General features: G+C 45.3%; 1 protein-coding gene across 2 annotated transcripts in view; it reads right to left on the reverse strand.

Annotated features, from left to right (window-relative positions):
- KCNK10 (potassium two pore domain channel subfamily K member 10) overlaps positions 1-12,297 on the reverse strand; it is a 129,414-nt gene that overhangs the window by 7,932 nt on the left and 109,185 nt on the right. For both annotated transcript variants that reach the window (XM_019800393.2, XM_011225843.3), the window contains exons 5-6: positions 4,771-4,957; positions 183-325 (exon numbers count right to left, since the gene is read on the reverse strand). In XM_019800393.2, coding sequence (XP_019655952.1) covers positions 183-325; positions 4,771-4,957 — 330 coding nt within the window. The remainder of the gene's footprint in view (positions 1-182; positions 326-4,770; positions 4,958-12,297) is intronic.

The following is a 12,297-nucleotide window of genomic DNA, read 5'->3' on the forward strand; positions in this document are numbered from 1 at the left end:
AGAATCCAGAAATAACTGCTATTCCACTGAACTTGGCTTTTAGGTAATGATTCAAAAAGAGGAAGCCGTAGGGGCTCTCCATCCATTAAGAAACCCTCCAGCCCATAAAATAGAGATAGGTAATTCTTGACATGAGCTAATCTGATCTCAGAAACATTGATAGAATTTGGAAGGGGTCCTACCTCTTCTTTTGTCTTTTTGGATAGAACCCGTAGCCAATCTCCGATCATACTGAGGACAGCTGCAAAGTAGGCAAGGCCAACAAGGATCCAAAACCACACTAGGGGCTTATACCACTCCCGGTAATTGATGCCAGCGTTTCCCCCTGAAAACAACCAAACATTACTTTAACCAGGGTCTAGCATTTGGTGTTTGCAGAACAAACATATTCCGGTCCAAGTAGCAGATATGTCATCCCATCACCATCTGACAATTGTTAGGCCTGCTGTATACAAGAGGTGACAGGGAAGGGAGGGCAAGGAAAAGATGGGTCCCTTCCCAAAAGGAGCCTGACTTGTGGCTTAACTGCTTTGATTCTTGACCACTAACCGTAATACCCATAACAATGACCGCTAACCGAATACCCATAACAAAAATAGTGTCCATGGCCAGCTTGGTCCACCTTTTCTCAACCCGGGCTTGACAATGAATGATGTGAGCTAGAGGACAACAGATGAGGCCCAGCTGTCAATTGTCTTCTTAAACTTCTTCAAATGTAATAAAAATGAAAGATCAATAATACCCAATGGCTTGGAATTCTTGGCACTGTTTCCTCTTTGATACACGCATTTACTAAGAGCGGAGCGGCTGTGTGGTAGTAAAATTAGACTTAATGGCGTTCTTGAGACTTTGATCCTAGCAGTAGTGACTTAACACTAACTGAGGGGTGGTGTTTACATGATGCTAATCCAAAAGATCAATTAGACTGAGTAATTAGAATCACCGTGCTAGACCTAAAAGGCCAGCGAGTCCGATCTCTTTATTTTATATGTAGGGATTACAGTAGAAATCCATCAAATCAAATTGGCCAGCTGCCCGATTGCATTGACCGGCTGTTCCGCTGAAAGGACCAGTCATTTATTGCAAATAATTACCCTATTTATTCTCGTCCTCCTACAGGTGCTGCCACCGAAGGTAGCCATGCAAAACAGGCTCCAAGCCCAGCCCCCTCTCCTAAGGAAGCGAGGAAGTAACTGATGTCAGCCTGGCTCTCACTCTGTGAGACACTGCTGCCCAGTGAGGCAGGCCCGTGGTCATTTCTAAGACCACCGACATTAGCAATGCATGGGTAATTATGGGGTTACGTGATGAGTGATCGCTAGTCTTTCCCACTGGGCCATGGTTGTGACCTCCTCTAGCACCACTGAATCCACACTGAGCTCTGACGGTAAGAGTAATACCCTCCCAAGGGCAGCTGGGCAGGCACTGTGGCCTGTGGCTCCTCTCAGTGGACCAGTGCGGCCCACAAGGTCTCAAGGCCACTGCCATTTCTTAAATTAGAATTCCAAACATTACTAACCGGCTGTGTGGCCCCTTCAGTCTGGTTTAGCTGCCTATTTTTTTTTTTTCCTTTTAGGCAACTCTCTCCCGCAGCTTCCTCTAGGATACCACTGGAGTTCCTGCCACAGTAATTGGTTTTCGGGGTTCATTCCGTCTCTGCGCTAAGCCAGAAAATGGGGCAGCTTTCTCCTTGGGGCTAAGAGATTTACCTTAGCAAGTCACTACCACCCAACAAAGCTTGTCACTAGGGGGCGCTAGCGAACAATGCAATAAACACCCTTCCGCGTCCTCACCGACTGCTTGTCTGGAATTCAGAGCTCTGTGTCTGCTCTCAGTCTGAGTTTTAAAATGCTGTGATGTTGTTAGGCTGTCCTGACGTGAATCAGCTACAAAATAAACCAGTACTTAATCCTGCATGGCGATCAATGTTCCAATTATATTTCTAGAAGGGCTGATGCCAGGTTCAATGGCAGCAATCATCGACTCTCGTTAATGTGCCTTTTTTAAAGGATCAAGTATCCTTCCCCATTGCTCTTAGAGTGTTGCCCAAAGGGTTGTGACAAACTTCCAGCCTTATAAGGCATGCATTCTTCAGACCAATCTATGTAAGCTCTGGAAACCCAAGCTTGGAAGGGCCTGTTCTAATTGCAGTCAGCAGCGTGAATTGTAAGAGACACCTGTCCATGGAGACCTCAGGACAAAAGAAATCAGGCTTTGTAATCAACAGTAAATAAGGAATTAAAACAGCTCCAGGCCTGTGACTGTGGAGGTCACGCCCTTGCTAGGTAAGTAAAGATAAGGCCAAGTGCCAGTATGTACTAAGTGCTCTCAATCCGTGGTGTGTAATAAGGAGAAATAATCAGGTAAAATAATTGGCAGTATCCCTTGAAGCACCAGAGTCCCCTCTCATTTTGTCCTTGGTTCCCGCCCCCCCCCGCCCCCCGCCGCCGGGAGGAGCAGCATGCCAGCTGAGCCATGCTCCCTAACAAGTGAGGTCCCCGTGGGGAAAAGATAAAGAACACGGACGTCCTTTCTTCTCTCCCATCCATGGTGAAGAGCACCTCAGGTGCATTTATGCGTCACAATGTTAAATAAATCACACATTCTTTCCTGGGTTATCTTTAACTAATTCACTTAGAACCAACATATGCAAAATCATTTCGGTTGGCCAACTATATTCATCTAAGATCTAAATAAGTCAACGCTACCTTTTCTGACATTTTTAGTAAAGCTGTAAATCAAGTCCCATCACCTAGGCCAACCGAGAACATCCATGTGCATTAAATCTGGGGCTCATTTTATTTTATTTTTTAGTTTTTGGTCCTTCAATCAATGCTGCTTTATAAAATGCAATTCATATTATTATTTTACAGATTCATCATCACTTTTCAATTAACATGAAGGGCTGGATTCAATAATGTGAACTAAAGCAGATAGTAGATATTTACACATTGACTCTAATTTGAATAGACTGTTACAGTTTTTGTTTTATAAGATAATATCGCAATGTCGAACATTAAAATTTAAAATATTCAATTATGTTACTGTCAAATGGCATTTTTTTTAGTGACAAGCTTCCCTGCACTTTCTTACATTATATAATTAGATGTAAACCAATAACCTGAATTCCAATTAGAAATTTCAACTCTTTGCTGATCACCAAATAAATAAATTTTAAAATTTTATATCCCAAGGCTCTGCTATTTGTACCCCGGATTAACAGACTAACGGGCTGAGTCAAGCAGGTGTTTAGAGAGAAGGGCTGGTCGCAAGTGTCCTCTAACAGACAGTGTGGCAGACAGCCCAGGGCTGGCACAGGGCACTTTGAAGCACAACCCAGGGCAAACTAGGCTCTGGGGGAACTTGAAGACGTTTCTGAAATAGTCCCGATAGTTCTCTGCAGTTTCCCTCCAGAGCTGCAGGCCTCCACTCAGATGGCACGAGGTGGCCCCTCACCCCAGGTGAGGACAGCACAGTGGCTGAGCACTGGGGTGGGGTCCTAATCGCTTTGACTTTGCAGCGCTTCGTCCTTAGGCAAGAAAAAGGAAGGAAAAAAATAAAAACTGCTATTTTTACAAACTGGACTTCAGTCTTCATCTGCCCGGTTGGAAGAGCTAGGAGACCACCCTGCTGCTTATCACTATCAGAATTAATGTGGAGGCACCCAGGCTCCTTTTGAAGAGCCCTCAATATCCCCTCCAGAATTTCCTGTTTTCCGGATTTCCAGATCCCTGTCCTCCTTGTGAGCACCGTACTCCATGAAGAAACCAAGGCACTGGCCAGGATCATGTGCCAGATAAAGGACAGTCCGTCTGCGAGCTCAGCCTGCAAACGTCCAGGCTGCTGTTTAACCAGGAGCTGGTCAAGAACATGAACAGGCACACGCACGTGCACACGTGCACACACACACAATGCACATCCATCACCCACATGTTTCGAGCTTAGGACAGTTGTTTAACCAAAGCTTTCTCAGAGTAGAAAACGATGCATTGTCTGACCCCCTAGAACTATCCCTTAGGAAAGAGAAGGCTGGCCTCCTCCTCCTGCTGCCTTCCTACCACACTATGGGAAAGCCATACATGTGAGAAGCCAGATCTCCTTTCCTTTTTAAGCTCCCTGTCCCTAGCTGAAACTGATGGTTTTCTTTTGCTCCTATAAACATAATTCATTGGCATCTATGTTCACAACGAAGACTATTGTTTCTATATACATTCATGCAGAATCCATTATAATACTGCACTCCCTTGGGACAGTTCTCAGCTCCTGGTAATCAACTGAGTCCTAAGTCTTGTGTCAGGGCACGCCCGGGATAACTTCTGCAGGGAACACAGCCCTCCCCCGGGGAAGCCTCAGGAACCCTAACCCACAGGTCACTTGTAGGCCAAGCTCTAGGCTAATCGCCCCAGAGTTTCATATTTTCCAGTTGCTAATACAGCCTTTATCAATTGATTCGTAGAGACTTAATGCAAATCAGAAGTCCAGCATGCAGTGAGAAATTCATTTCACTCATGCATAAATCATAGGGCGATACGGGCAAGGAGCATCCTGGGGAGGAAGAGGCTGGCTTTCATGTCACGGCGCAATCTGCTGCTTTTTACATTACATGGGACCACGGCCTTGAAATGGGTCCATGCACAGCAGCAGGGACACTGAGCTGTTTTCATTTGCTTCTCCTGCAACATGGTTTCTTTTGCGTGGTATTTGAAAAGCATTATTCACAGAATCTTTTCCCCACTGGGGCCCTGGAGACTGGGCTGTCCAGGTGCTTACCTGCCACAAAATCGCCGAAGCCCACCGTGGTGAGGGTAACCACCACAAAGTAAATGGACTCCAGGGTGGTCCAGCCCTCGATATATTTGAAAATGACAGCGGGGATCGTCACAAATACAACGCAGCCGGCCAGGATGAACAGGATGGTTGAGATGACCCGGATCTTGGTCTGGCTCACTTGCTTTTTCTGGGAACAGCAAAGGAGAAAGAGAGGCAAGTCAGCTTCACCACCCTGGATTCAAAAGACAGAGGCACAGGAAGGATGGATTATGCCGGTGGCTTTTCACCTTTCGTCAGTCATGGGCAGCTTTGGGAGACTCTGATGAAGGCTGTGGGCCCTCTCCTAGAAAAACGCACGCACACAAGTTTTCAGATGCTCTAGGTGGTTCTCAGACCCAGTGAAGCCTGTTCGTGGACCCCAGGTCAGGAAACCCTGCTTAGGTCATGCCTCGAATGTCCTTGGTGTGGGTCCATGACTACAGCCCCGATGCTGATTCTAACTTCCTTACTATTACAAACAATTATTCCCCAAGAAGGGTTTGCTGCCAATTCTCACGTGGTAGGACTGACCCTCGTCCAGGAGGGCACAGGTTTGGAGCTCTCTGCACAGTGGCTGGGAGGGACTTGGCACCTAGTTTCCTTTATATCAAAGGGAATGTGTGGGGGAAAAAAAAAGGATGACCTGAAACAGACTAAAACGTTCAGGTGACAAGAAAAACAGAGCCACGCCCGCACGTATTTGAGACAGACTCTAGCTTCACCCTCCGTCCCTGCTGAACTTGTACATTTATAACATATTTTTAAAACACACTTTTTTTATAATAATATTTTTTTATTATATTATGTTAGTCACCATACAGTACATCCCTAGTAAAACACACATTTTTGAGCCAGCGTGGTGGTGAGTTTGGGCTGTGTTATCCACCGGGGACAGACAAGAGTCCAAGTGAGAACGACAGGTTACTGTCTAAAATGATCGAAACTTTGTTTCAGGCCAGCTTCCGAAGGAGCTAGGCGAGAGGCGAAAGCATTTAGATTGGGAACTAGATGTCACCTAAAGGAATGGTGCCAATGGAGTCCAGATGTGGACGGGAGCATCACTGGTATTTGCCTAGAATGCACTAAAGACAACACTGGCATTGCCTCTGAGCTGAATAATCCTTAAGAGTCTTCTCAAAACTCCCCGGACTGGCATGCAAATTGTCATCAGGGGGCCCTAGCACCATAACCCAACCAAAACCATATAACATCAGAGTGAACGGGCCTTCCCACATCGCCTAGACTTTCTGCAAATATATACCACAAGTGGGGCATTGGATAGAGGAAATCCATACCATGTGCTCTGTTTTCCATTCATTGCCTTCTGATGAATTAGAAGGCAGAGAACCTCAGAACGTGGAGAGACCTTTGCATTCATACACTTCAACAGAAGCCAAGAGGGGTTGATAGACTAGCATAAAATGATTTTGCTAATTAGAGGCAAAGCCAAGACTAGAATTCTGATGTGATTAACTCCCAGTCCAGTGCTTACTGATGGAACCAGACTTCAAGTTACTCAACAATTTCCCATCTCACACAAAGTCGCCAGAGTCCTGCTCCCCCCCACCTCAAATAACAAAGCCAACCAGACTAACCCCCATGAAGAAAAGGCCATCCTGCTTCCCTTCTGGAAAGGAAGACTGAGAATAAAAAATTGTTACTGTGCGATCTGTCCAGGAATTCCCAAGCTTCGGTCATAAGCAATGACACTTCTCCCAGGTCTCTCCAGGACCAAGATGGTCAAGCGAGAGTCTTCTAAGGATCAACCATGGAAATGCCAGTCAAGAAGGTGACTAGGCTTCCCTCCCTTCCATCCCCTCCTCCTTGACTGTGGGAGAAACGTCGGCGCAGCTTCTTCCCTGGAAAGTTCCAGGGATGCAAGAGTTGAAAAGGGGGAAATTCTACTGTCCACTCTATTCACACCTCAGAAACGTTCAGCCCCACCTGCCTGGGGTCCTGGTCCCAGGTATGTTCAACACAGCAAAACGGAGGACTCAGTTCAACGAATAAGAACAGTTATAGTGGAGAACTTTTATTTGCACAAATCTAAATCAGCACGATGTACACCCCCATTCTGAGATCAATATATTCCCTAAAAATACACAGGAAAACCTAAGGAAATACAACCCTTCTTTCTGAAAAGCAGTCCTGTGCTCTAACTCCCAAAAGGGCACTCAGTATATAAAATGGGGACAGGGAAAAATTATTTGATCCACGCTTTTATACCATCCCCTCCTCATCTCCTCAGAAAAGCCATCTGAAAAAAAAAAAAGTGGTAATTTACTGATACCGCTGAAACTGCAAAATGAACGTTCAAATTATTTTTTTCATGAAAGTATCATGACAAGATAAATCACCTGAGAACCACAGGAATGTCTTACCCATTCCATGAATTTCCAGCCTGGACATTCTAGCAGGACTCAGTGAGGACAGTTGAGCCCCTCTGAGAATCCAGGAATGTATTTATTACTAGCCTAGGTTTGTTTATAGGCATGTATACAAATCCAAAGCCCAAAAGGAGATTTCACCATAGGTCGTTAAATGAATCAAATTGCTGGCAACGGGAACATCATTCTCCCCTCCTCTATAACCTGTCCTCCTCAAACACATAATGAAATTAAATGTTTGTCAGACACTTGTTAAGTCATAAATTAGGATGTGAACACAACTGCAGTCCAAATGAGGATGAGGTTGGCAATGGAGGGCTTGCAAGTACGTAGGACACTGGAGACATTCCCGGGCTCCCCGCGGTGGGCAGAAGGGACGACAGCACAGGACAGGATTTGTTTGGTGGCAGGGAGGGAGCTATGTAACAAAGGTGAAATCATGGTGTCTCTGTTGGAGAGTTTATCAGCAAGGTTAACATTTCACCACCGTTCACCTCACCTCCCAAGGCAGTCCCCAAGGGACTTCTTCCAGACGTCCTAGGGTAATGCTCAGTGAATGCTTGGAGAATTCAATCACTGGGGTATTTTAGGGACTTAAGAAGTCAAGTGTCTTGCATGTGTGTGTGTGTGTGTGTGTGTGTGTGTGTGTAAATGTGTATATCCATAGTTCACTATAAAAGGAAAAGGCATGAATGTAAGGTTTTAGCAATATATATTATTTTGGATACCCATGTTTTTGCTGCCCTCTAGATATTAAAACAGAACAAAAACAGTTACCTTAACTGAACACTTTTCAAGATGGAAGCACAAACTTTCTTACACGTCATCCAGTGGTCTTTGGGCTTCTTATCCCCGTTAGGCCCCGCAACTGCACACTACCACTTGTAAAAGGGTGTTTGGGAAATTGGAGTCTAAGGGTAGACGGCCTAAGACACATCCCATCCCCACTGCTATGTGGCTGGGTGACCTCAGGCAAGTTTCTCAACCTCTCTGGGCATCAGTTTCTTCCCTTATAAAATGGACACGGAGAATCCACCTCACAGAATTATTTGGAAGATTAAATAAGTGTGTAAGAGCTTTGCACACTGCCTGCTAAGTGCTCAGGGATCGTTAATGATTATCGTTGATGTAAAGGTTCAAATCTCATCTCAGCTGTGGACAGTCCCAGATTTCATACCGCGCTAAGCTATTGAGGAATGCTCCCTCTTGTCTGGCTTCAGATAATCTTCATTTAGCTTCAGGAAGTCACTGCTGCTTGTCCCTTCCTGGATACGTTATCTCATATAATTACCTCGTTGTTAATGAGAAAAAGGTCCTCATTCTCCCTTGGTTCTGTGTTGGCCTGGGTGGAGCTCTCAGATGGTCTCAGCCCACAATCTTGAAAACTTTTTTATTTGCCTTTCCATTAATTTCCCCCTAGTTCTTCACCACCCTTCCGAGACCGCCAAGAATCGCAGATAATGTTTGCGATGTCAGGAACTAGCCGCAGAGAGGCACATACCTAGCTTTCCTTGCCCCCCTCTGCCACCTCCCCACCTCCCCACTACTTACAGAAGCGAGCTGTCCTTCCATGGAGGGGTTGCTAAGCAAAATCACACTGCTTATTTACCAGCAAGCAGAGCAGCTAGCAAAAAGCTTTGTGAGACCCCAGATCCGACTGCACTCATGTGTTCCTGGGCTAACAAAACTGTTACCTTGGAAGAGATGGTTCGATAACAATATTTGGGCAGGAGGGAGAGGATGGCTGTGCACATCTGTCCAAACCTTTTTTCACACTTTGTTGATTAGAAGAAAGGATGTGTTCTTTCCTTCTTATGCAAATAGCATTATGCAAAACTATTTCCTGCCTCCCGATTGGCACTAACTGCAGGAATGTTCCAAGAACTGGGAAACCCACCTCCTGTAGAGTTCATTCTGTTGTCGTGACTCTATGTGAAATTATTCCAAAGAGCAAAACAAACTTCACAAACAGAGAGCCGGAGAGCCAGCTCTAAGAGTTCTCTCCTTTGAGAGAGGGATGTGCATGCTGACAATCTTGGAAGTGTTTATTTGTTTCAGACCTCAGAGGACTAAGCCACACGTTCAACTCTCATTAAGCAAAATGCCCTCCCTGTGTTTGCTTGCTTCCACAATCTTATTTTAGAGAACAAGTGTATTTCTATCCATTTGTGGGCTGGTTCTTTATTTCATTTTTGCCCCTCTAGTGTCGTTCTCCTTTTCACTTTTATGTGATTTCTTAGAATTCTGAGATTAGCAATCCAGGTTGTTGTGTCTGGCTGGGGAAATTGATACTTCATTGTGATTTTTAGCCAGAGCCTTGGAGATGTTATTTAATAATAAGGATACGGCAATAAAAATCCTAGGACAGGAGCTAGACGTGCAGAGCTCTCCTTTTGGTCTGGTTTGGTTTTGTTGAAGTGCAAACACATCACCATGGTAATACAACTGAACTGAGAATAATTTCTCAAAATGGAAAGATAATGGGAACTGCCTCACAGAAGAACTGACTTTATTTTCTGATATTATTATGTTTGCCACAAAGATTTCTTTTTAAAACGTCCAGTTCCAACAAAGAGTTTCAACATCACAGTGAATAGCTATGTAGGACCAACAATTTTATAAACTATGAGCAGAGCTGGTAAACACCATTTGCTATCATCTCCACAGCACACATACCATACACACACATTAGCGAGAATCATGCAGCAAAATCTCCATGGAGCCTATGGAAAACGTCCTCCTCAAAAGCTGAAGACACAAATGTATCTTGTCTCTTTTCAGCTCAATAGCTCAATTCACATACACACCAAGTTTTACCTGAGCCACCCTGCAGCATCTCACAGATTACTGGCCAGTTCGGGGCTCTGCCTGTATCACCATGCAAAGTTTTTGAAAAAGCTTTCGGTAGATACAATTAAATTGTTTCTATCACTGAAATGCCAATGTAGGTACACCTGGGATAGAGAAAAATTAAAATCCATAAATAATAAAAATTCTCAGCTGTTCCACCCTAGGAACACTTTCATGAAAATCTTTGCAAGTTTTCTGTTCTAAAATTCAGTGGCTTTGAATATTTGGAGGTAATACTGGATCGGAACACAAGAGTTTGCACTCAAAATACCACCTGTTAATTCACTCAGCCCATAATTTTTAAGGACCCTTTACATACCAGGGGCTGTTCTGGTTGCAAGGGACACAGTGGTTTAAAAAGAGAGAAACGTTCCTTTCTCGTGTACAGGAAGTCTAGTGGGTGAGGTGGGGTGGGAACATCGGAGTCTTTGGCTGACACAGTCTGTGGCGCTGTCCATGGTGTCCAGCCCTGCTCTTGGGTCTTGAAGGCAAAGTGTGGTACCTCATGACATCCTACTGATTAAAAATGTTACCTGAGAGAGAAGAAATAAATATTCGCATAGCTCTGGTATGTGGAATACAAAAGCGGGCCAACTGTAATGGCTGATCTTTGGATCTCTGTGAGTTAAGCCCTCAGAAACTGTGTCCCAGGAATTGGAACAACTCAGAGGCAATCATGCCAATGTAGGAAACACCTACATGCAACCTTGGCTGAAGAATGGCCCTTCTCTTCAGCAGAGGTTCAAAAGGCAAGACCATGGAAAGGAGGGGAGGATGGGCACGCCTCAGGATGAGCCATCTCAACAGAATAACTCCCGGCAACCCCAGTAGATGCCCCACCTACCTGCTCATCCATCCAAATTCTAAATTTACTTTACCCAGATTTGACCAGCACAGGAAACAATGCCTCCACCCCAAAATGCCCTCCCACCGTCATCTACACAAGCATACAATGATAATACTGCAGTAACAATGCTCCAGACATCAGAAGCTGCCTCCCTCTTCTCCTCCCCCGGCCAACAGGGTCAGGGTCACAGTTCATTGGCCAAGCAATCCACAATAGCCAGGAAAACAAGATCCCACCCCAGTGCTTCTTTCTTGTGCAAGGGGCTCCCCCTGCTCTAACACACATGGCCTCTCTCCAGCCTTTCTCTGACCCAGGAACTAAGCATTCTGCCTCTTCCTCTCCCTTCTTTTTGGGAACAAGCTGACCTCCAGAAATGGCCTAATGATCTTCTGTCTCATTCTGGGTCTGTTATTAAGAAACCCATTTTTCCACAGATATAAACCATATTCTCCAGCGTTGAGAAAATATAGTAACACTAGGCTTCAGTGCCTCATCTCCTTTGTCTTACTTCTCAATCAGTTCATACCTTGGGTGGCCAAAAAGAGATGCTATTTATTTGTCTCCTTCAAAGACCCCCATCATCTCAATTCTCCTCCCCACGGTCCTCCTGGTACCATGGTTTTTTATGTTAGTGACAGCTCAAAAGTTACTTCACAATGAAGGGAAGAGAGAGGTCAGACTGGGTCCAGTGGGGCAAGTTGTCCTCAATGGAAGGTGAATTCCCTTCTTTAGACCATAGCTGCCCCACCAAGGAGGAACACATATAATGAAAGCAGAAAGGAAAGAAATTACAACAGGCCTCCTACTGAGGGGTCTGTCCTAGAAGGAGGTGAAGAATGGGAGAAGTCATTAAGCAAGGCCAGGCCCTGGCTGGGGCTCTCTGAAGGGACAGGAACCTTCCACAGGGACAAGACACGCTGAGGGATGGAGCTGGGGATCCAATAGTCATAATGCAGCCAGTAACACACTGAGCAAAGTAAACAGTGCGCTGTGGCTTATCAAGGAGGCTTTGACTCTTTCTCATCCTTTCTGGCCATCTCCGAGCCAGGCCACTGTTCACTGGAACCAGCATCCGAGGGTACCCAGGAAGCGTGGGAGAGTAGAAAGCCTTCATAGGCCCCCATCTCTCCGTTCTCAGCTATGAGTAGCCCAGAGAGCAGGCCCTTGTGAACTTCTAGTGGGCTTCCCAGAATGCCTGTCTACATGCCCAGGAACCAAGATTAGTGGCAAAGAAGCATGCATTGTCTGTGGCCTATCTTGCTTGTTAGAAGATTTGGAGAAAGTCCCCAAGATCAGCCAGATCTAGGTCGATACCTTAAAAATGCACATGGGTATCATTGAGTCAATACCTGTGCACATCCCTGGGTTTTACTGGGGATGTGGTAAGCAATCCCCTTCCCAAGA

This window comes from Ailuropoda melanoleuca, chromosome 14 (genome assembly GCF_002007445.2).
Source record: "Ailuropoda melanoleuca isolate Jingjing chromosome 14, ASM200744v2, whole genome shotgun sequence".
In the NCBI taxonomy this organism is placed as follows: Eukaryota; Metazoa; Chordata; class Mammalia; order Carnivora; family Ursidae; genus Ailuropoda; species Ailuropoda melanoleuca.